This window comes from Jaculus jaculus, chromosome 15, assembly GCF_020740685.1.
Source record: "Jaculus jaculus isolate mJacJac1 chromosome 15, mJacJac1.mat.Y.cur, whole genome shotgun sequence".
Lineage (NCBI taxonomy): Eukaryota > Metazoa > Chordata > Mammalia > Rodentia > Dipodidae > Jaculus > Jaculus jaculus.
The window spans coordinates 8,441,750-8,464,284 of record NC_059116.1 but is presented as its reverse complement, the minus strand read 5'-3'; the positions used below and the strand labels follow the sequence as shown (position 1 = coordinate 8,464,284).

General features: G+C 42.8%; 1 protein-coding gene across 2 annotated transcripts; it reads right to left on the bottom strand.

The window, feature by feature from the left end:
• Positions 1 to 1,838: 1,838 nt before the first annotated feature.
• Positions 1,839 to 21,902, bottom strand: Serpinb13 (serpin family B member 13). 2 transcript variants are annotated; one of them, XM_045135299.1, is made up of 9 exons: positions 21,846 to 21,902; positions 21,121 to 21,261; positions 20,498 to 20,813; positions 19,925 to 19,981; positions 11,017 to 11,145; positions 10,269 to 10,386; positions 8,046 to 8,188; positions 7,410 to 7,565; positions 1,839 to 2,398 (listed from the first exon to the last, which is right to left on the bottom strand). In XM_045135299.1, the coding sequence occupies exons 3-9, from the start codon at positions 20,660 to 20,662 to the stop codon at positions 1,997 to 1,999; spliced, it is 1,170 nt and encodes a 389-aa protein (XP_044991234.1). In that variant the 5' UTR covers positions 20,663 to 20,813; positions 21,121 to 21,261; positions 21,846 to 21,902; the 3' UTR covers positions 1,839 to 1,996. The 2 variants fall into 2 exon arrangements, with proteins under 2 accessions (XP_044991234.1, XP_044991235.1); XM_045135300.1 differs by having other exon boundaries at positions 20,498 to 20,679.
• Positions 21,903 to 22,535: the final 633 nt, after the last annotated feature.

The window sequence follows — 22,535 nt, the reverse complement described above, 5'->3', positions numbered from 1 at the left end:
ATTGGCCCTGTTTCTTATCATCAGTTTCATCTTTTTCCACTGTGTAAAGGAAAGCTTCTTGCATGATGACTTTGGCCAATACCACATTACTTATTTATTCTATCCAAGAACATCCAAGCAAAAAGTGATTCATTCCCTTCATCTTTACATGAACTCCCAGGCCCCATTCCCACCTTTGAAGCAGTGTCCAATGACTGAATATAGCAACTGACTAGACATGGGCCATGTGACAAATTGAGAGCTTTTGGTGGTGTGATAAGCCATCTAGATTGACACCACCTGTCGCCTAGATAAGGCTTAACCAGAACCTCCTTTGGCTCTTGTTACATGGTTGTGCTCACCTATGGCATTTGGCTTTTGGTCAGGATCCCCCTTTTATATTATTTATTTATTTGAGAGCAACAAAGAGAGAAAGAGACAGAGAGAGAGAGAGGGAGAATGGGTGCACCGGGGCCTCCAGCCACTGCAGACGAACTCCAAATGCGTACACCCCATTGTGCATCTGGCTAACGTGGGTCCTGGGGAATTGATCCTTGAACCAGTGTCCTTAGGCTTCACAGACAAACACTTAACCGCTGAGCCATCTCTCCAGCCCAGGGTCCCCTTTTTTGACACTGAGATGATCCTATCTATTGATGACACTTGTAAACCCAAGAAGAGAGACACTGAACACTCAATTAAGGCTGTGTGAAGAGACCCCATGTCTATAGCTTGTGAGGGAGCACTGATCATAGCCCAAGGAGGCTACCATGACTAGGAATACCCGTATTATATCTGTTCACTTGCTGGCCCATCCTTACTGCCTTTTTAGTCACTATGCTTTCTAAAGGTCAACTGCTAATAACTCAGATGAATCACCCATCTCTTTCCCTCCCTGCCTTTTTTAATAGGCTAGGAAGAGGTGGCCATCCGGATGGTGGAAGCAGCAGGGCTGGTTTTTCCTTCTCATCCTAAGCCTGAGAAGGTATCTGGTCCCAATTACTCAGGACCTTATGAAAGTGGGACAGTTGTGCCTCGCAAGTATGCGTGCAAAACCACTAATACTAGTAAACCGAACCTAGTAATATAAGAAAAGATTATATGCCATTACGACTTGTTACTCATGCCAGGAATGTGTGGTTTATTTAATATCCAATGCACCTATTAATAAAGGCAAAAATCACATGATCAGCTTGATAAAAAGAAGCAAGAGCATTTGAAATATAGATATATATATTTTTTTAAAACTCTTAACAAGAGGGGAGGGACAAAGGAAAGTAATTGAAGATTATGATCCAAAAGCACTAGGACATGTGTAAAAATTGTCAGTAAAAAGTTTAACTGGGTGTGGTGGCACACATCTTGAATCCCAGCACTGGGGAGGCAGAGGTAGGAGGATGGCTGTGAGTTAGAAGACACCCTGAGGCTACTTAGTGAATTCCAAGTCAACCTGGGCTACCCTGAGACTCTACCTTGAAAAACCAAAAAAAAAAAAAAAAAAAGTTTAAATTTTTAAAAATATTATTTTGTTTATTTATTTCAGCAAGGGACAGAGAGACAGAGGAAGAGAAAGGGAGGAAGGAAAGGAAGGAGGGAGGGAGGGAGAGAGTGGACATGCCAGGTCCTCTAGCCTCTGCAAACTCCAAAATTACTGCTTTATTTATTTATTACTTATTAATTACTACGTGTTGCAATATGCCAGAAACATCCTAACTAGAGGGACACCGAGGTCCCACAGAGAGTCCATGGGCTTTGACAAAGACGGCACCGTCTTCCCACCATACGTGAAAGGGTTCAGGACACCGACGGACTCTCACGGGAGAGCGAGGGCACCGCCTGCGCCTCCGCCGACCGGCCCTTCACTTCCAAGGAAAGCGATGGAAACGCACGACGACACCGTGGATTCCGTCCGAGCTTGGAGCGCACGCAAAAAGAAACGGCCCTTCAGCGCACGGTGATTTCCACGGCGCTTGCTGCTTGCTTTCCGAGGGAAGCCACCCCGCCCCGGCCCTGGCGATCAGGGAGAAGAGAACCTGCCGAAAAAGAGCACGTTGCTGGACGCCCTGTGTCTGATGAAGAACAGGAAAGGGTGGTGGCAGTGCACGCGTTCACAGCCTGCGGCTGATGACACCGTGTGGCCGATGCCGGTGCCAGCCGTCGCCTGGGCGCCGTCCTCGGTCACCGCCAGGAAGGCCCGGTGCAGGAACGTCTGCGCGTGCAGCCCCGAGCGCGCGCACAGCCCCGAGAAGTCGGCGCCGGGCTCGAAGGCGTGGCGCAGGCCCATGACCTTCAGCACCGGCTCAAGGTCATAGCTCTCCTCCACCTGGAAGCGGGGCAAGCGCAGATCCACCTTCCGTTCCTCCATGTGCTCGGGACGAGTCCATTCTATCAGCTTCTCTGGAGATAGTTGGTCAATAATCTATGGTTGAAAAATAAATAAATAAATAAACAAACAAACAAACAAACAGGGGGCCGGAGAGATGGGTTAGCGCTTAAGGCACTTGCCTGTGAAACCTAAGGACCCAGGTTCGATTCTCCAGGTCCCACCTAAGCCAGATGCACAAGGTGGCACATGCATCTGGAGTTCCCTCTCTGTCTGTCTGTCTGTCTGTCTGTCTCTCTCTCTCTCTCTCTCTCTCTCTCTCTCTCTCTCTCTCTCTCACACACACACACACACACACACACACACACAAATAAATAAATAATAAAATCTTAAAAGAAAAAAACAGGAAAGGTGTTACAAAGCCTGATGGCCAGGGTTCAATTCCCCAGTACCCACTTAAAGCCAGATGCCCAAAGAGGCACATATGCCTAGACGTGTTTTGCAAGAGGCCCTGATGCACCCATTCTCTACCCATCTCCTCTATCTCTCTGCTTACAAATAAAATATATTTTTATAAAGAGCTGGAGAACCTGGGCATGCATGGTGGAGCACATTTTTAATCCCAGCACTCAGGAGGCAGAGGCAGGAGGATTGCCATGAGTTCAAGGCCACCCTGAGACTTCATAATGAATTCCAGATCAGCCTGCACTAGAGCAAAACCCTACCTCGAAAAAAAGCAAGGAAACAAAATTTTAAAAGGGGAGAAAGGGCTGGAATAATAGCTTAGCAGTTAAGGCACTTGCGATCCCTAGTACCCATATAAGCCAGATGCACAAAGCAGCACATGCATTTGGATTTCGTTTGCAGTGGCTAGAGGCCCTGGAGTGCCTATTCCCTCCCGCTTCTCTCTCCCTGCAAATAAATACATAAATAAAGTATTAAAAATATAATATACAAACAGGCAAGAAACTTTGCATGATAGTCAATATCAATAAAAATTTTAAATTGGAACCTTGGTTTGTGTCAGTCTAAAATTATTAATTTTAATGAAAAATACAATGCTTGCATGTCAATGGACTGTTCTCTGTGTAAAAGACAGTTGTCATGTTTCTATAGCTACAACTTTTCCTTAATTATCTCTATATAGCATTAAATGTATTTGTACAATTAAAACTAAGTCATTTCTTCTAGTATTTTTGCCCCTTCTCTAATTTTTGTATTTACATATGTTAATATGTGTTTATTTACATATGTAATGCGTGTACTTATTTACATGGTTGTAATTACGTATCCATTTCATATAGTTAGCTTTTTCACTCTGGTTCGTATCTCTCCTTAGTACTTAAATATCTCTCCTAAACAGCTCCTAAATTTGAACTACCAAACAGTGTTACTGTCAAGTGGATAAATGTTAGCCAATATTCATGTATTTATCCACCTTAATGCTACCTAGTAAGCTTCAGGCATTATCATTGCTCCTAGCTTCCCGCAAGAACTAGCTGGCAAGTCACCATTGCTGAAGAAATCACACATTTTGGTTACAGGACATAGAAAAACTCAGGTGGAACAGAGCTGGAAGCTTTCTCCCTGGGAACTAGCTTTCTTTGTGCCAGAAAGTGCTGCGTAACTAAGAAAAAAAATGTATCACCAAAGATAAAGAGATACCTCAAATATATGATGGCCTACTAAGTAACACAACAAGAGCTTTCCAGGAGGGAAAACAAACAAGGCCTTAAAACAGGTCCCCATCTCTAATAGTCCTAAATCTATAATATTGAAAAAACAAATCCACAAATGTCAAAAAGACTTCCTTATACTGGGAACAATGGTGAATCTCTTGTAACTTGTGCAAGGACATCAGTAAATATGTCCTGTGGCCAAAAATATATTTGTACAGCCTTTAATGGCACCCAATGGCTCTATGGTACCAACCTTTGGCCCTGGCTGCCCCCAGGACAAATTTGAAAAGGGACACTCTGTGAGACTCTTATACAAAATATGGTATGTTCACCATTATCAAGGTTACGTGTTGAGTATGTATTCCTGATAACTCTGCTAATATTTCGTGTGTTTTACCAGCAATACAGAATCAGATTCGGGCCATGTCAAACTTTACTGTGCCATTCAATGAACACTTCTGGAGGAAAATCTAAGCCACCTTATGTTCAGATGGTCCCAAGACAATTTAACCCCATCTACCTGGGTTCCCTCCAACATTCCTCAAGACCTACAAATCCACAAGAAGGACCACCGTAAAGGTGACCAGTTTTGGTGCTCACTTCTCATTAACTCCTTACTTTTACTCTTTCTCCCCAACGTTTCCCTCCAAGACTATCTTCCTGTACTCCCATCACTTTCAGGATCCTTAAGAACAGTTCTCTCTGGGAAAGACTCTCTAACTGCTGTATTCCTACACCAGTGTTCAACCGGAAGTAGTTCAGGATCTGACGTCATCACCCCTGCTCTCTAACAACATTAGAGTATCTTCTCATGGGGTGGGGGGCAAAACCAAAACGGGGTACAATTACAGTGACCCTGGACCCCTGGAAGTAAAAAAGTATACACTTGCTAGAAATCAAAGATCATCTGACTTCTTATCTCTTGACTAATTCCCTAGACCTGTTTTGCCACAGAAAACCAGGACCCCTCCTGAGAGGGATGCCTTTCAGAAGATTTAAACATTGTGGCTGATCAAGCTCAGTCCCCAGAAACTTTGTGCCAGGGCTCACCTCTTCCTGAGACAGGCCCTAGCCCTAAGGAACCAGCTGTCCCTCTGGTTCACCTGAGCCAGAAGACAGTCCACCACTATAAGGTTATGAATACATTTGCAGGGGAAGGGCAGGCTCCCTGACAACTTGGAAACTTCCAGCTGTGAGTGGGTTCTTCTCTCAGCTGGGTTGGGCCTAGAGGAGGGCCACCCCCCCAGCCCTTAATCTCCACGTGGGCTCTTCATCCCCTCCAGCTCCCACCATGGCAGGAGCTCTTTGAACTTTCTATCTCTCTTTTCTTTCTACCGTTTTTCCAGGCCTTCCACATGGGATCTCTAGCCACGTGGGTGCCTTTCTTTGGCTTTGTACTTAAGTAACAATAATTTTAAAAAGAAAATTTAGGGCTGGAGAGATGGCTTAGTGGTTAAGCGCTTGCCTGTGAAGCCTAAGGACCCCGGTTCGAGGCTCAATTACCCAGGACCCACATTAGCCAGATGCACAAGGGGGCACATGTGTCTGGAGTTCGTTTGCAGTGGCTGGAGGCCCTGGCGCGCACATTCTCTCTCTCTCTATCTGTCTCTTTCTCTCTGTGTTTGTCACTCTCAAATAAATAAATAATAAACAAAGTGTTAAAAAGAAAATGCTGGATAAACTGATGGGAACAAAAGCCATCAACAGTCCTCCCCACTTGTGGGCTCGATTCCACAGCCCCTTCCACACAAGCCCTACTCCTGAGTGTGGTGACGGGACCAGTGTTTGAGAGTCACCAACTGCTTTCAGATTGGATCTGAGGTCTGCTCCACAGGAGGAATTCCATGACTGATGTGTAAACCTGGCTAAAGAGCCTATGGCCAGGGACACAGGCCCTTGGGGGAAAACCTTCTGCTGTGGTTATGCTAAATTGACAGCATGTTGAGCTGCCTTCCATGTTCCCATAGATTAGTTCCACTTAAAGGCTTGATCATATAACTTTCTTCCAATATGGGCAGTGGTCAGTGCAGAGCTGAGAAAACTGCGGGCAATAAGCAGCCATGTGTCAGCTGCAGGCAGGACATCTTACACCATTCCAAGGTTCAGAGAACCTCTTAGAAGAGGGGACACAAAGAACGTAAGAGCAGGAGAATGGGAAGGACAAAAGAGAGTAATGAAGGAGTTTAAAATCAAAATACTTTGTACACCTGTATAAAAATGTCAAAATGGCCAGGCGCGGTGGCGCACGCCCTTAATCCCAGCACTCGGGAGGCAGAGATAGGAGGATCACCATAAGTTCGAGGCCACCCTGAGACTACATAGTGAATTCCAGGTCAGCCTGGGCTAGAGCAAGACCCTACCTCCAAGAACAAAAAATGTCAAAGTGAAATAAAACAAATAATTTTTTAAGTTCCAGCCATTATGACAAGTGATACAAAGTAATGTTTGAATTTGAAATTAGACACCTTCATGTATCTCCATTTACTTGATCAAGGCAGTTTTTCTCTTCTGAATTACTTCTTTGCACTGATGCTCACACCTGAGGGTTTTTCTTTCATCAAGCTATGCATGTTCTTAACGCTCTAATGCGTATTTGCATGTTGAAGCAAAATATTTTCAAACTTTGAGTGCTGCTCTCACAGTTTCACAGCAGGGTCAGGTTTTCCGAGCGTTTCCTGTGCCATCTCCACACCGAGGCCGCCTTCCCCTAAGCACTGGCATTACGTGTCAAGCAGCGTGGGACGCGGCGGGTTGGTGGCGAGCAGAAGTCTAAGGACGCTACAAAGGTTCGTGACTAGACTGCAACTGAAACAGGAATTTGGAACAAAGCCGTCCTGGTTTTTAGAACACAAAATATTGCTCGCATTAGTGTTTTTGACTACAAAGTGCACTGATCTAAATCAAGATTCAGGCTAGAAAAAAATCAATACTTAGAGGCTTGGAGGAAGGGAGGACAGGGATGAGGCTAGTGATGGTACCCACATGGCTGTTTACACACTGAGCATGAACATAATTAGTAAAGAAAAATGAATGAATTAATTAATTAATTAGAACTTAAAGGCTTACTGAATTGTTGGCAAAAGCATTGCTCTATATATGCACACGTGATTTTTTTTTTTCCAGAAAAGAAGTCCATAGATAAATGTCAATGATCTCTGAGAAATATTAGAATTTCCATATGGTCTTAAATATTTAAATTTTAGCTCATTCAAAAATATTTGCACTGTGCTTATTCCCAAGAGGCCTTACATCGTTAGTTCTCCTCGCAGACATCAATCCATAGCTGCCACATGGAGTGAGAAATACTCTCCAGTGACACAACCAGACATCAGCTTCGACCTGGAAGCCCTGCCTCCAGCCTCGCAGGGAACCAGTGCTGTGACACAGCCTTAGGAAATGACAACGAGACTAGGGAGATGCCGGTCTACCTTGTCCAGACCATCTATGTCATTGGGCAGAAGCACGAACATGCTGAGGTCATTGTTGCTATAGGGGATCCCCACAATTTTGGCCTGTAGGTCCTCCAGGAGCTTGAAGTCAAAGGAGTGGCACTGGGCCATCATCTGCACGGGTTTGCTTGTGCTCTGCAAAAGATCAACAGGCTGCTGGGCGTAAGTGATATATGACCAACTGATCAACTAGGCACCCAGTGTCAGTGACGTAAGACCAAAAGCAGGGACTTTTGCAGAGCCACAGAGTGGAAGAGAATTATCAGGGGCACCGCACCTCCACCACCACGACCACCTTATAATGACTGACTGATGCTCTCACATTGCTTAACCCACAAACTTAGGAGGAATACCAGCAATTTCACTGAGGAGGACCCTCAGCAGAATGGGGCCAGGTAGGAGGGAAATGATGGGACTAACATACGATGTTATCTATACAACTTTCTACTTAATAAATAATATAAATAAATAAATTAAAGTAAGCATGTGGCTACCAAGTGCCCCTTCGAAATAACCAATGCAGCCTAAAATCACGCTAAGGATCAGTCACTGGGGTCTCAAATGCCCGTCAGTGGTGCATGCCATGCATAAATACACATGCACGAAAGGTCATACCTTATTCAGCCAGAACTCTTCCTCCCTCGTGTTTTCTTTCTGGAACTCCCTGTCCCACTGCCCTTTGAAATAAACTGTGTTAATCAGCACCAGCTTGGTGGAGCCATTAAAGGAGCCAACTGGAAAGAGGTCCTTGATTTTTTCTGAAAACAAAAGAAACAAAGGAAACATTGACCCACCTTGCAAATTACAAATGAAGTGTGTGGCAGAAATGCCTAGATGGACTTGGCTGACCATGAAAGCTTCAGCCAGTGCAGCACCTGAAAGGACCCGTTGGCCACAGGCTCACTGACTCAGTGGAGAGGTCTTCACTGGGGCTGTCACGTGGCTAATTACATCATCACAGTGGATCATCCAGTGGCAGTTAAATATACTGGTTCTAGAGTCAGATTGCCTCTGCTACCATCCCATTCTACCTCTTATCAGCTGAGGCATCATGGGCAAGGTATTCTAGTTCTGTGCCTATGTTTCCACTTCAATAAAATAGAAACATAACCTGCCTCATAGCGTTGTTCAAAGGAATAAGAGATTTAGTAGTTGTGAAGCCTCAAATCACTACCCATTATTCTTAACCACTCAATATAGTTCTCACCTGTGATAGAACAATGACTTATTTTGGAAATAAATTTGCATTTTCAATTCTTGGTTCATCTTATCTCACACTAAAGCTGAAAATAAAAACATTATTCAGACAACCTGATAGACTCTTATTTTCTTTTTGTTTCCTCCTTTAGATAAAGCACACAGAAAACAGTGCCTTCTGTAACAACGTAGATGTCCTGATAACTGGGCTAGGAGATACTAAATATTGCCTATGGCTCCCCAAAGAGTGATTCCATGTTAACACTCCTCTCTGGTAGTTTTGTTCGTTTGTTTGTTTTGGGTTTTCATGGTAGGGTCTCACTCTAGCCCAGGCTGACCCGGAATTCACTTTGAGGTCTCAGAGTCGCCTCAAGCTCACTGTGGTCCTCCCACTTGGGATTGAAGGCAAGCGCCACCACGCCTGCTCGAGTGGTTCCTGAATGCTCAGCTCGTACAAGAGAAGTGAAGGGAAGAAGAAGGGGAGGAGATCATCTGCGGATGGGACTGAAAAGGGAATCATCTCTCCAAAATGCCCCAGTGGGAAAGAGGCCAGCTCTAAACAGCAAAATGTCCCTAATGCAACACTTCATGGTTCTCATTAACAAAGATCATCAAAAGTGCCTGTGTGTCATTTGTACCAGGGGCCTCAGACTCAGAAAGAACGTTCCTGAAATAAAGGAAAGAATAAGCAACAGGTGGACATGGACTTCCAAAACTCTAAAGAGAGTGTGTCCCAGCAGCATGTGTAAGTAGTTCTCCACTGTTTCCGCACTGGCTTCTTGTGGTCACTTTCCTGGTTTTGTCCATGTTTATTATGACCATCCCACCTGCTGTAGTCCCGTCTCTCACCCATTATCCCCTCCCTGATTTAATAACCCCACAAACCCACCTCAAGGCCCCTCCTAATGTGTGCTCAGTGGGTATGTGGGCGGGGTCAAGCCCAGCTCCATTCACCACAGCTGATCAAGAGGTCTAATGGTTTTTATGGACAGGGGAGATGGCTCACTCAGTCAGTTAACTGCTTGTTGTGTAAGCATGAGAAGCCATGTATGTGTGAAAAAACAAAAAACCAGCTCGAGGGCTAAAGGGATGGCTTAGCATTTAAGGCATTTGCCTGCAAAGCCAAAGGACGCAGGTTTGATTCCCTAGGACCCACGTTAGCCAGGTGCACAAGGTGCCGCATGCATGTGGACTTCATTTGCAGTAGCTAGAGGCTCTGGCACGCCCATTCTCTCTCTCTCTCTCTCTCTCTCTCTCTCTCTCTCTCTCTCTCTCTCTCTCCCTCTTTTTCTCTGTCAAATAAATAAGTAAAAATAAATTATTTTTTAAAAAAGAAAGAAAGAAAAAGCCAGCTCTATTGTCAAACCGCTGTACTCCTTGCATTGGGGTGGCAGAGACAGGGAGACCCCGGGGACTTGCTGGCCAGCCAGTCCAGCCCAACTGACAAACTCAAGGCCATCAAGGGACGCTGCCTCAAAAATGGCAGGTGGCACTTGAAGAATGACACCCAAGGCTGTCTTTTGGCCTCAACACAGATGTGCGCACGCACGCACGCACGCACGCGCACACACACACACACACACACACACGCACACACACACACACACAATTTTTATGATAAATAACCCTCCCATACTCTACCATTTGTTTGGCTTTCAACCCAGGAATTAATCTTCTTTCGACTTTCATCTGCTGCATTTAAAAAATCAACAGGTTCCAGAGATGCATGGTAATATTTTTCAACATAATCTAAGTATTTCTTTAGAAGAAATGAAAAAGAAATAGAAAGAGATTGAAAGGTTGATTTATCAATTGCAAACATCTCTAAGCAAATTATTTGTTCTTTAGGACAAACTAATGTTAAACCAGAATCATTAGGTATGGGAAAAATGATTTTCAACACCTACCTACATATTTTGATACAGGTGCAATAGAACTAAAGCAAAAACTCAGGCATAGACTTCCCAGATTTAAGCTATTGCAGTGGCTAGAGAGATGGCTCAGAGGTTAAGGCTCTTGCCTGCAAAGCCTAAGGACCCCAGTTCAATACCCCAGTACCCATGTAAAGCCACATGCACAAGGTAGTGCATATGTCTGGAAGTAGTTGCAATAGCTGGACACCCTGGCATACCTATTTTTTCTTTCTCTCCCTCTCTGTCTCTCAAATAAATAAATAAATAATAAAATCTTGTTTAAAAAAGAAAAGTTACTGTGTATTTAAAGAGCCAGCCAAAAAGATCACTAGTGGTAGGGACAAAGGTAAAGTCAGATAGACAACTTAGGCAGCATGTCCCCAAAACTCAGGAGTCCTACGGGGGCGGGGGGGGGGCTGGGGTCTTGGCTAATTGCTACCACCACTCACAGATGTGGTAAACACAGTAAAACTTACTTGAAGGAAGAGATATGTTTTTTCTCCAAACAGCCTGTTGGCTATATTCAGTTCATAATCATTAGGGAGCTGACTTATTTTAGTCAAAAACTTTTGGAATTGGTGATGTATCTCTTCTGTCTTCTCAACCTTCAAATCCAAGACAAAAACTCAATGGGTTATCTTAGCAAAAGCAAGCCTAGATTTTCTGTAAAAGCATATGGCCACTGGGTTTTTCCTCTCAATTGGCCAACCTTGAGGCTGTAGGTGTTTTGTCAGCCCTGGCTGTGTAAGGTCAGCTGGTTTTACACAAATCACCATTATGCAAGCCCCAAGCCACCCCAGCTCCACAGAGAAGCATTCTCTGTAAGCCCAATGCCACCCATATTTCTTTTCCAATTCAGTTACACATACGGTCTCAAGTGCTCCTTAAATATTCCATACATTTGTTTTAACCTGCCCATAGACTCTAAGCATATGAGAATGCAGATAATTCCTCAAATTATTATTTCCCACTAAATTTCTGTTCTAAATAATTGATATGAAAAATGAATCTCCTGTCCATCCAAGAATCACTGAATTTTTTTAAAAAAATTGTGGCACATTCGTAGAATGAAAGATTACTCAACCTTAAAAAGGAAGGGTGAAACCGGGTGTGATGGTGCATGCCTTTAATCACAGGTAGGAGGATCGCCATGAGTTTGAGGCCACCCTGAGACTACATAGTGAATTCCAGGTCAGCCTTGGCTAGAGTGACACCTTACCTCGAAAACCAAAACAAAAGGGTGTTCTGACATATGCATCAACAGCAATCTTATATCATTATGTTAGGGTACATAAACCCATCACAGGCCTTGTTATTGTATGATTATACTTGACTGAGCCATTTCAGTAACAAACTCATAAAGAGAAAGGAGAAGAGGAATTTCCCAGGTTCAAGGTGGCAGAATGAGGAGTCAGTGTTTCAGAGGAACCAGGTGAGATGTGAAAATGCTGGAGACACACACAGGTGATAGCTATATGAGATGAATGGACTCAACACCCACTGTGCACTGTAATATACTTACACCACCGACTGTACACCATGATATATTTAATCAACACTGGCTGTGCACCATGGTATATTTAAAGTACAAGATGAATGGACTCAACACTGACTGTGCACTGTGATATATCTAATCAACACCGACTGTACACCTTGATGTATTTAATCAACACCGACTGTACACTGTGATATAGTTAATCAATGCCGACTGTACACTGTGATGTATTTAATCAGCACCGACTGTACACCATGAAGTATTTAATCAACGCCGACTATACACCGTGATGTATTTAATCAACACCGACTGTACACTGTGATATAGTTAATCGACGCCGACTGTACACCGTGATGTATTTAATCAACACTGACTGTGCACCATGATATATTTAAAGTGCTCAGTTTGTGTTATTTATGTTCCACACCACAAAAGTCAAGTTTAGAACATTATAAAAAGATTCTCAATGAAATAAGTAACTATTTATCAAAGCTACACATTGGACTGAAATGAAATGTATCATTTTTCTTAAGGGAAAAAAATCAAGACCTTATGGATATTTTCCATAGGATTGCCTGACTGAGGACTGAGGACTCAGGAATGAAGCTATGGGAATGTCAGCTGTCCCAGGACATTTTAGTTTGGGAGTGAATATCCCTGATTCTACATGAGAACAGAAATCTGTTTTCCTCCAGAATATTAAGCCTATGTGGAATTTTTTTTATTTTATTTATTTTGTCCTCTCTTCTTCAATGTTTTCCCAATGCCTAGAGTATCTGCAAAATATATGACTTTTGTGAATAATGAAGAACCATTTGATAACGTTCAAATTGAAAATGTAAACTTCACTCTTGAAATCTATGGGCTGAACTGACCTTTGGCTACCTCCTTGCTGTAATGAGCCTCTAATGGGTGGCAGCCATTCTGGCTGCTCAGCATGATTGGGAATGTGCTTGATCAGATCCACATATTATAGCCTTTGCAGAATATAGGATGAGTGTAAGACTATTTTTCCAGTGAGCCAGGAGTGACTAAGTTACCCTGAAAATAGGTTTGGGATTTTAACTTCTATTACATCTGTGGTCTAGGGAACCTTCAGCTAAGAAAGTAACTTAAAGTGGCACTGGGTTGATAATTTTCAAGACCTTATTTTCAGAAGAAGCCATCTTTATTATAAAAGTAATTATTATAAAGGTAATTATATCATAGGCTTCACTACACACTCTCAGATGGTCAGCCAAATGTGAACTCATATTCAAAAGTTATAAATCATGAATAAATAAGTCTCAAATCAAAAATCAGGGGAAAAAAGAGGAAACAGTCACAATAGAGCCACAGAGAATTTAGATGTTAGCATTATCAGATGCCACGTGTAGGGAAAACTATATGTGGAGAATGTCAACCCTTGAAAACATGCTAAAAGAGAAGAGGGGTTACCTGTAGTGTTTAGCTTGGCTTAACAATCAGCTACAGGTACTAGAAACGAATATTCAATAAGCATTGTTTTCAAAAGCTCAGTCTCTCACTACATTTTATTGCCAAATATTTTATGATATGCCACATTTTATTTCCCCTTGTTATTCACCCAGTTGATGGGTATTTTGATTCCACTATCAGGCTATCGTGAATAATTTATATTCACATTTCTTCTGGGTATGATTTCAGTTTTCTTGATTAGAGACCAAGAATATCTAAATCATTAATAGCCCATTTTACAAAAGGTTGCAGATTTTTTTTGTTCTAAATAGCAATGTATAGGGGTTACAAGTTCTCCATATCTTCATCAACGTTTATTATTTCACTTTTTAATAGTAGTTGTTACAATGGAAGTGAAGTGTGACCTCACAACTTTGATTTGCATGTTCCTGATTGGCAGTGATCATTGCTTCCTGGCCTAAATATGATAGTGGCTTTTAGCTACCCTAAACTCAGCAAAAAAAGAAAAAAGAAAATTGAAAATTCTTCAGAATAATGCTATGCCCTTAAGATTTTGCTAAAGTTTGTGTTTTATTCTAATTACTTCAGCTCCATATTGCCTGAGTAATCATTGTTCAGACTGTACCCTCTTCATGGCCCTTTTGTTGCTTTTGAATTCTTCCCTTGCCCAATCCCTCTGGCATCTGCCAGAATCATTTGGAACTTGCCTAACTGCTTACAAAATCCTCAAGGTCAGCACCCCAATAGACAGACGCAAAGCTGTCATGTCCACCTGAAACTATAACATGATGCATGCTGGTCTTTCAAACTCTCACCAGAATGGTACATTAAGCTATTCCTATCCAATTGTAAGGCTTCTCTAGTCCAAAGTTCCCACATCCTTCCATATTCTTCCCACAAGCCAGTTCTAAAAGAAGAAAGAGTACAAGGTCAGATTTGTCACAGCAACAATTCCACTTTTTGGTACTAATTTTCTGTTGCACTTCCCAGCTTATTACTGGGGAGGGGGGGTGCGGGATAAACATGTAATTGGAGCCAGCATAAGGAAGGAGACGGTTTATTTTCAGCTCATCGTTTTGAAGGGAAGTTTCATCGTGGTAGGAAAAGCATGACAGCAGCAGACAGCCAGGCTTCACATCCCCACAGCACAAAGGATCTGGAGGGCTGGAGAGATGGTCTGCAGGTTAAGGCACTTGCCTGTGAAGCCTAAGGACCCATGTTCAACTCGCCAGATCCCACATAAACCAGACACACAAAGGTGAGTCAAGCGCAACGTCATACATGCCCACCAGGTGGTACAAGCATCCGGAGTTCAATTACAGGGGCTGAGGCCCTGGCAATTCTCTCTCTCTCTCTCTCTCTTTCTCTCTCTCCCTAAGAAAAAGAGGATTTGGAGAGAGGGATCTTGGCAGCCCTGGCAAGCCGGGGCCAGACTACAAACATAATCTTAAGGCCTGCCCCAGTAAGACACCTTCTCCACAAAACTCCACCTTTCAGAGTCTCCACCAGCTTGGGCTTAAAATGAGAGGCTTAATCACAAATGCAGGCTATGGGGCACATTTTACATTCAAAACATCACACATGTGCACACACATTTACCAAACACACATAAATTCATGCACACACACACACACACACACACACACACACACACATACCCAAACCCATGAACGTGAATACTCACAAGTAAATCAAAACACTTTCAACACACTTACACATGTGAACATATACACACATGTACACCACAAGTTTCAATAGAAAGATAAAGAAATGTAATAGCACACTTTACCAGGCTTAGAAGAAAGAGTCTATGAACTAAAAAACAGGGCATTTAAAATCACCAAGACAGGCTTAGCAGTTAAGCGCTCGCCTGTGAAGCCTAAGGACCCTGGTTCGAGGCTCAATTCCCCAGGACCCACGTTAGCCAGATGCACAAGGGGGCGCACACATCTGGGGTGCGTTTGCAGAGGCTGAAAGCCCTGGTGTGCCCATTCTCTCTCTATCTATCTATCTATCTGCCTCTTTCCCTCTCTCTCTCTCTCTCTCTCTCTGTCACTCTCAAATAAAAAAATAAATAAAATAAAATAAATATTTTTTAAAAAATCACCAAGACAGAGGAGCAAAAAGGAAACAAAAAAATAAGTAATGAAATATAAAGTGAGCCTGAGGGACTTAACAGCACATGATTAAATGGAATAACATATACATCACATAAGCATCAAGTGGAAAACAGAGAAAGTTACAGAAAGTCGGTTTGAAGAAGTAGTGACTAAAAATACAATAATTGCCTGAGGAGACGGCTTAGCAGTTAAGCGCTTGCCTGTGAAGCCTAAGGCCCCTGGTTCGAGGCTCAGTTCCCCAGGACCCACGTTAGCCAGATGCACAAGGGGGCGCACACGTCTGGAGTTCGTTTGCAGTGGTTGGAGGCCCTGGCGCACCCATTCTCTCTCTCTATGTCTCTCTGCCCCTTTCTCTCTCTGTCTGTCGCACTCAAATAAATAAACCAAAAAATTTAAAAAAAAAATACGATAATTGAATGGTCATACAAGTTTATAAGCTACAAAGAACTCAACTTCCACAATCATAATCAAACTGTCCAAAGTCACAAAAAGAGAGTCTGGAGAGTATCTGGAGGAAGAGCCTGTTAGATTAGGAAAGGATTTCTCAACAAAACTCTAGATAGGGGTTGGGATGAGATGTTCAATGTGCCAAATCAATCAAGGATACCATATCCAGTAAAATGATTCTTCAAAAACAAAGAAGAAATTATGACTTTCCCAGTGAAATAAAAGCTGAAGGAATTTACCAGCACCAAAATGGCCTGTAAAGAAGAGGTGAAGTCTTACAAGTTGAAACAATGGGAAGTAGTATGAAATCATATAACTATTTAAAGCTTTCTTTTAGAAGTAAATGTAGAGAGGACATGTTCTCCTACAGTAATATAACAGTTGTGCATAAATCACTTTTAAATCAGGTAGGGAATATTTTACACATAAAAAAATCTGTGGGGCTAGAAGGATGGCTTAGCAGTTAAGGCATTTGCCTGCAAAGCCAACATACCCAGGTTCGATTCCCCAGAACCCACGTTAGCCAGAAGCACAAAGGGACACAAACATCTGGAGTTCATTTGCAGTGGCTGGAGGTCCTGGCACACCTGTTCTCTCCCTCTCTCTCTCTCTTTCTCTGTCAAATAAACAAATAAATAAATAAATAAAAATAAAATATTTTTTAAAAAATCTATTCACTAATATACATTAATGAACATGTGATATAAAAGGAAATGAATTGGGCTGGAAAGATGGCTTAACAGTTAAGGCCAAGTTAAATTACCCCACAAATAAAAGATTTACCATTAGAAATTCTATTACTAAAACTCACTTCAATTTCACAGAAAAGTGACATGATCAGCAATCGACAGAAAACATGGGTGTAATCCATTCATTTACAGACAACCAGGGATTACTAGGCCAATGGGATGGTAAGACCCACTCTGCCTGTAAAGCTGTATAAAATGGACAGGTAAACAATGTTGAGAACAATAAATATTGGTACAATCTCTTCATCAAACAATTTGGTAGGTAATCTTTAATAAAACTGAACATTTGCACACCCTGCCTTTCAGATTTGCATTAGAGGCTAAGGCTGGTCCATGCAAATATATTGTAAACCACAAATGTGATCCATACATATGTGCACAGATGCTTATATACATAAATGCATACACAGAAAGAAAATTTGGTAAACACACAGTAGAACACTATTCAGCTATAAAAAGATGAAACCTAGCCATTTATGTCAGAACATGAAGAATTTTGTATTTCACGAAATAAGCCAAGAAAAGAAAATCAAATGTCATACAACCTCACTCACTGGAATCTAAAATTGTTGATCTCACAGAAATAGAGAATAGGATGCTGTTTACCAGAGGTAGGGAAGATAGAAAAGAAGGAAGGAGAAATGCTGGTTGAAGAATATATACTTAAAATCAGATAAGAATAGAAGGGAGGGAGGAAGAAAGAAAAGAGAAGGAGGGAAGGAGGAAGGGAGGGAAGGAGGAAGAAAGAAAAGGAAGGGAGAGAGGAAGGAAGGGAGAGAGGGATAGAGAGACGGAGGCTCCATTAGCAAAATAAATGCATAAACATCTCTAAAAATCAATCAATAACTACTATACATGCCACATAAAACAGTTGAATCTTTTAAACAATATTGAACACAAAATAATCAATTTGCAAACAATAATGGCCAAAAAGATGCTATTTTCCATGCAATAAGAAACCTGTAAGAACAATAATTCAGTCAGAAGACCCTCCACTCTCAGAAGAGGAGGAGCGGTATTCCTACCTATAGCTTGAGGTTTTATCTTTAATGTTTAAAAACGTTTTATTGACAACACCCATGCATATATATAATAATCAGGATCATAGGCCCCTCCCACCACCTTCCCTTTTCCCTCTCTCATATGCCCCCTCCACTGAGTCCTTTCTTTCTAGCTAGTCCCTCCTCTGTTTTTGACAATTTTGATGTAGATACAAAAAGTATTTTGATCACCTCTTCAGTTTTTTAAAGCCAGGTTCAGAATACTCTAGATTCACGTGACAGACAACTGGTGCATGTCAAGCCTGCCTCTATGCAAATCACTTTTCTCATCTGATCCTTTATCTAGTAATGAGGAGATTGGACTCCACCGCTTCAAAAATAGGTCCTTGTGTCCTCTCCTTAGATGGCAATTCTCCTCATTGTGCTTCTTCAGCTCCCAAAAAGTCCCAGGGGAGAAATGAAACTGCCTCGCAGGAAGATACAAGTGGTGCCCACCCAAAACGGAACTCAATTTCCACCCAGTCATGAAGACGTTCTCCCAGGAGGACCTCTTTCCAAGGTCAGGTGGCTCTGTCGAAGGCACAAAGTGTTCCTCAAAGGCTTCCTGCCATTCTTAGGGGTGAAAGCACTCTGGATACAACTGGACCTCCTCAATCGAATGCAATTGGGAGCAGCTCCCTGACCCTGGTCCGCTGAGCAAACCCTGGAAGGAAGTCTAACTGAGGCACCCTGACAGCCTTACCTTTTGGGATTATGAAATGAGCAGCTCACATTTCTGGGTGGTTGGAGGTATGATTTTACGAGGGTATGGAACTAGGTTACAATTACTGTCAGAGCAATTGAGCCCTTCCTGGAAGATCTGACTGTCCACTTATGCTCACCCTGCACTAATGGGCTTGACCCCTTTCTTGTGTTTGGAAAGATCAAATGAGGGAGTAACGCTCCAGTACTAAAGGTGGAAGAGATGCCAGGAGACCAGTGATCGTAACATTTTATCTCGGAAATATTAGCAGATGATAGGGGAAATGTGGATGGAATTTAGGGATGTTCCCTACAGCTACCACCAACACTGGGTGAGTCACCTATGTGTCCTGTAAGCGCCTGCTGAGTGCTGAGTGACTCGTAGCTCCTAACTTAAGTCACTGAGCCAGAATGTGAGCCCAAATCTCTTTGACTCCCAAGCCCCATCCGTTCACTCTCAGGACTGGTCACTGTATTATCGGCTTTCACACTGGCTCTACCGGTCATTAATGTCATAATCTCTTAATATTGAGCTTATGGCTAATATGCAACCCTAGCACTGTGGTTGGAAGGGGGCTTTTCCCCCAGGAGTTCACATTCTAAAGGTTTAGTTTCCAATATGGTGGCTTTAAGAGGTGGTGGAGGGCTGGAGAGATGGCTTAGCAGTTAAGCGCTTGCCTGTGAAGCCTAAGGACCCCGGTTCAAGGCTTGGTTCCCCAGGTCCCACGTTAGCCAGATGCACAAGGGGGCACACGCGTCTGGAGTTCGTTTGCAGAGGCTGGAAGCCCTGGCGCGCCCATTCTCTCTCTCTCCCTCTATCTATCTTTCTCTCTGTGTCTGTCGCTCTCAAATAAATAAATAAATAATTTTTAAAAATATATTAAAAAAAAAAGAGGTGGTGAAAATTTCAGGAGACCTAGTCGGGTAATGGGTATGGGCATTGGGTCACCAGAGGCACTGCTCTCAGAAGAGATGAATGCTAGCCTCTCGGAGTGAATTAGTTTTTGTTGGGAGCCTCATTTGATAAACCAAGACAAGCTTGGCTCCTTCTGCATGTGGCAAGAACTCTTTCCCCTAATGAACTACATAAGGAACCTCAGAGGGTCTCGCTAGAAGCAAAGGAAACCACCCAATCTAGGACTTTCAACCTCCAAACCTATGAGCTAAACAAGCCAGTGTTTTTTTTTCTTTATAAAGTTCCCAGCCTCTGGTATCTTATTATAGCAGCAGAAAGTGGACCAATACACCTAGAAAAATTATTTGACAGCAGTGATTATTATTTCCTAAGAAATGTTTTGTGTTACCTCTTTCGTGTCTTTCCTAGTCCTTTTTCCCAATGATTCCACACCTTAACAAAAGAAAACTACTGGAAAGGTTGTAAAAACATGCCACACCTCTTTTTCGTGAGCCTTTATGCTGGAGCTTTCTGTCTCTTGCTCAGAGTGAAATATCTGGTAGAACGAAAACATTGTTTCAATGGTCAGAAGAGAGAATTGGTCAGAGAAAAGTTCCTATTTGTCAAAGAAATTTCAGCGGCATACAGGTAGCCTTATCTCCTTACAAAATCCTGACAAGGTGCTGAATGCCCACCGATTTGTTCAGAGGAGCCTGGTCACATATTCATTTGGTCTTCCTCTTTGATGTATCATTTACACAGTAGAAATTACACCACTGCTTCCAGTAGGATTTTTGCCTCTCCCATGCTCTGTCTTTAATCATAAGAGTCATGACTTTGGACAAGGCCACTCACTCATCCCCCACTGAAAGGAGTCTAAGCACAAAGGAACAGATGGAATGATGGTATCCGGTGAGCTAAGACTTCCCCCCATACCCCGAAATTTCTCCATGTCTTCATAACCTTGGTTTCCTAGCTCACAAGTCAAGGGGAGCATATTTTTCCTGTAATGTGAGAAGACGGAGCCCCAGACACAAGCCTGCTCGTAGATAGCAAAGAAAGCCCCACACACCTTCTGTAATTCGGAGGCAGTGGCCCCTTGGGACCCCAACAGGAGCATGCCAATGGCAGTCGAGATGCCCAGGGGGGAAAAGAAGACATTGCCATCCTTTGATGTCTGCAGCTCTTTGAAAAGATCAAACCCAAATTGAGTGGTGGCTGTTCTGAGCGAGTCCATGGTGGTTTCAGAGAGATCTAGAAAAGCAGTAACAACCACGGGGAGTCTGTGAACTGGTCTGCTTTACGGCACGGACCTCTTCCGGCCTTACTCCCCAAAATAGCGATGGTTTTGACTGTCTCCGTGGCAGGTGCCTGCTGTGTGCGTCTCCCTGTCCGGCGATAGGAGACATGAGTCAGCGGAGTCTGGCTGTGCTCTCCTGTTCTCATTTCCCCGAGAAACAGGGTTGATGCCTTAATGACCTTATATTCTCATTAGTTCTCTGCCTGACTCCCTCCCTCCCTCCCACTGCCTCCCTTGTGAGAAGCTTCCCCAAGCAGACCCAGCCCTCAACCTGGCAACTTGTAACCTCTCCAGCTCATCAGCCTGTGGCAAGGCAGGACTGGGGCTCTGGAATCCCCACCCGCCTCTGCCTCCGCCCAGATGAGCAATGTTAATGCCAACAGCTGGGTTCTTACCTGTTCTTTCCTCTTCTCAACAGATCTGCATGTGGTCCATAGTGTCAGAAGAGATAAATTCTCTTAATTCCCCAAAATCCCGAGTCTCATGAACACTTGACTCTGGGCTCAATGTTTTGGTTCAGTTCTTTTTTTTTTTTCCTAAAAGGAAATGAAAATTCTCCAGTCATGGATTATTAGGTGAGGTGGGAGGGGTTTATTTTTATAATTATTTTGCATTGTTTCAGCTTAGTTCTGGAAACAATACTACTTTTATCTCACAAAACTGATTTTAAAAGTGCAACTAATATTGACTAGAAATAAGTAAAGCATTAGGATGTTTTATTTTCTTCATCACCAGCTATTTTACAGTTATTTAATAAAGGTTTTTAAAGAATATAATCCTAAAATAAGAATAAGATAAATGCAGAAGGGGGTTTCTGACAGCCTTTATATTTTGAGGACTCGACCCGGCTAAGGCATCCTTTACCTGCTGTTAGACCTTCAATTTCAACCACAGTTTCCTTCAGGCATTCCTTGCAAGTTTGTTCAGAAAAAATATATATGAATTAATTTACTGTCCTACAAGATTGAACAAGCCACATTGTCATGGACATGTGGGCACTGAATTAAATAAAACCATCTCAAGAAATCTCTATGCACAATAAAATGGGTTTATTTCAAACCCACAGGCAGTGATACTCTCAAACTACAGGAGTCTATGTGGAAGCGGAGGAAGAGCTTACCTGGGCTCCTCAAGAGGCAGGAGAGGCTGGGCAAGGAGCTGGGACGCCTGTGCAAAGGAAGAAGCTGAGGTCCTTAATTTATAGCTCGCTTGCTCTCTGCCTCTCCCTAGTCATTACACTTTGTGTTTCCAGTGAAACAACCTTTGGTTTCTCAATGATAACTCCCCTAATAAAAATAGCATGTAGGGTTTAAAAGAGCAGGTAAGATCCTAACTTTTATATTTTCCTTATGGCCGTGTAAGTCACTGAAACACCTAGGGGTGTCAGCACCCACATTTTTTTAAGCAGCAGCATTTTTTACCATAACTCACCTAGTAGGATCTTTTGACAGAAAGGGTGTGAGCTTAAATTCTAACTTCTCCAAAATCTCTTAGAAAGACACTTTTTGAAAGGAAGCATGAGGACATGCAAATTAACCAGAGAACTAAACAAGAGATCGAGCAGCAGCTCAGAGCAAGGCTGTGGGAAAGATGACCGCAGCAAGTCGAATGAATGACGGCCCCTGGAGCAGAGGGTACAAGCCATGACAGGCCTTCAACCCCGATCATACCAGGGATGCTCTGAGGGGAAAGGTTTTGTACCTCTGGAACAAATGAAAACCCTAAAATAATCTGTGCAAGCCCTACCTTAGAGTCACCATCTCCAGAAGTGAGAACTAAGCTCCAGAAGTGAGAACTAAGCTTCCAAATA

Bases quoted from the DNA above. Each gene is read 5' to 3' on its own strand.
- Serpinb13 (XM_045135299.1), bottom strand. From the start codon at position 20,662: ATGGACTCGCTCAGAACAGCCACCACTCAATTTGGGTTTGATCTTTTC. The intron at 19,982-20,497 runs GTGTGTGGGGCT...TCGTTCTACCAG, and splicing joins CTGCCTCCGAATTACAGAAG to ATATTTCACTCTGAGCAAGA. The intron at 8,189-10,268 runs GTAGAGTATGGG...TTTTGTTTTCAG, and splicing joins GGTTGAAAGCCAAACAAATG to AAAAAATCAAGGACCTCTTT.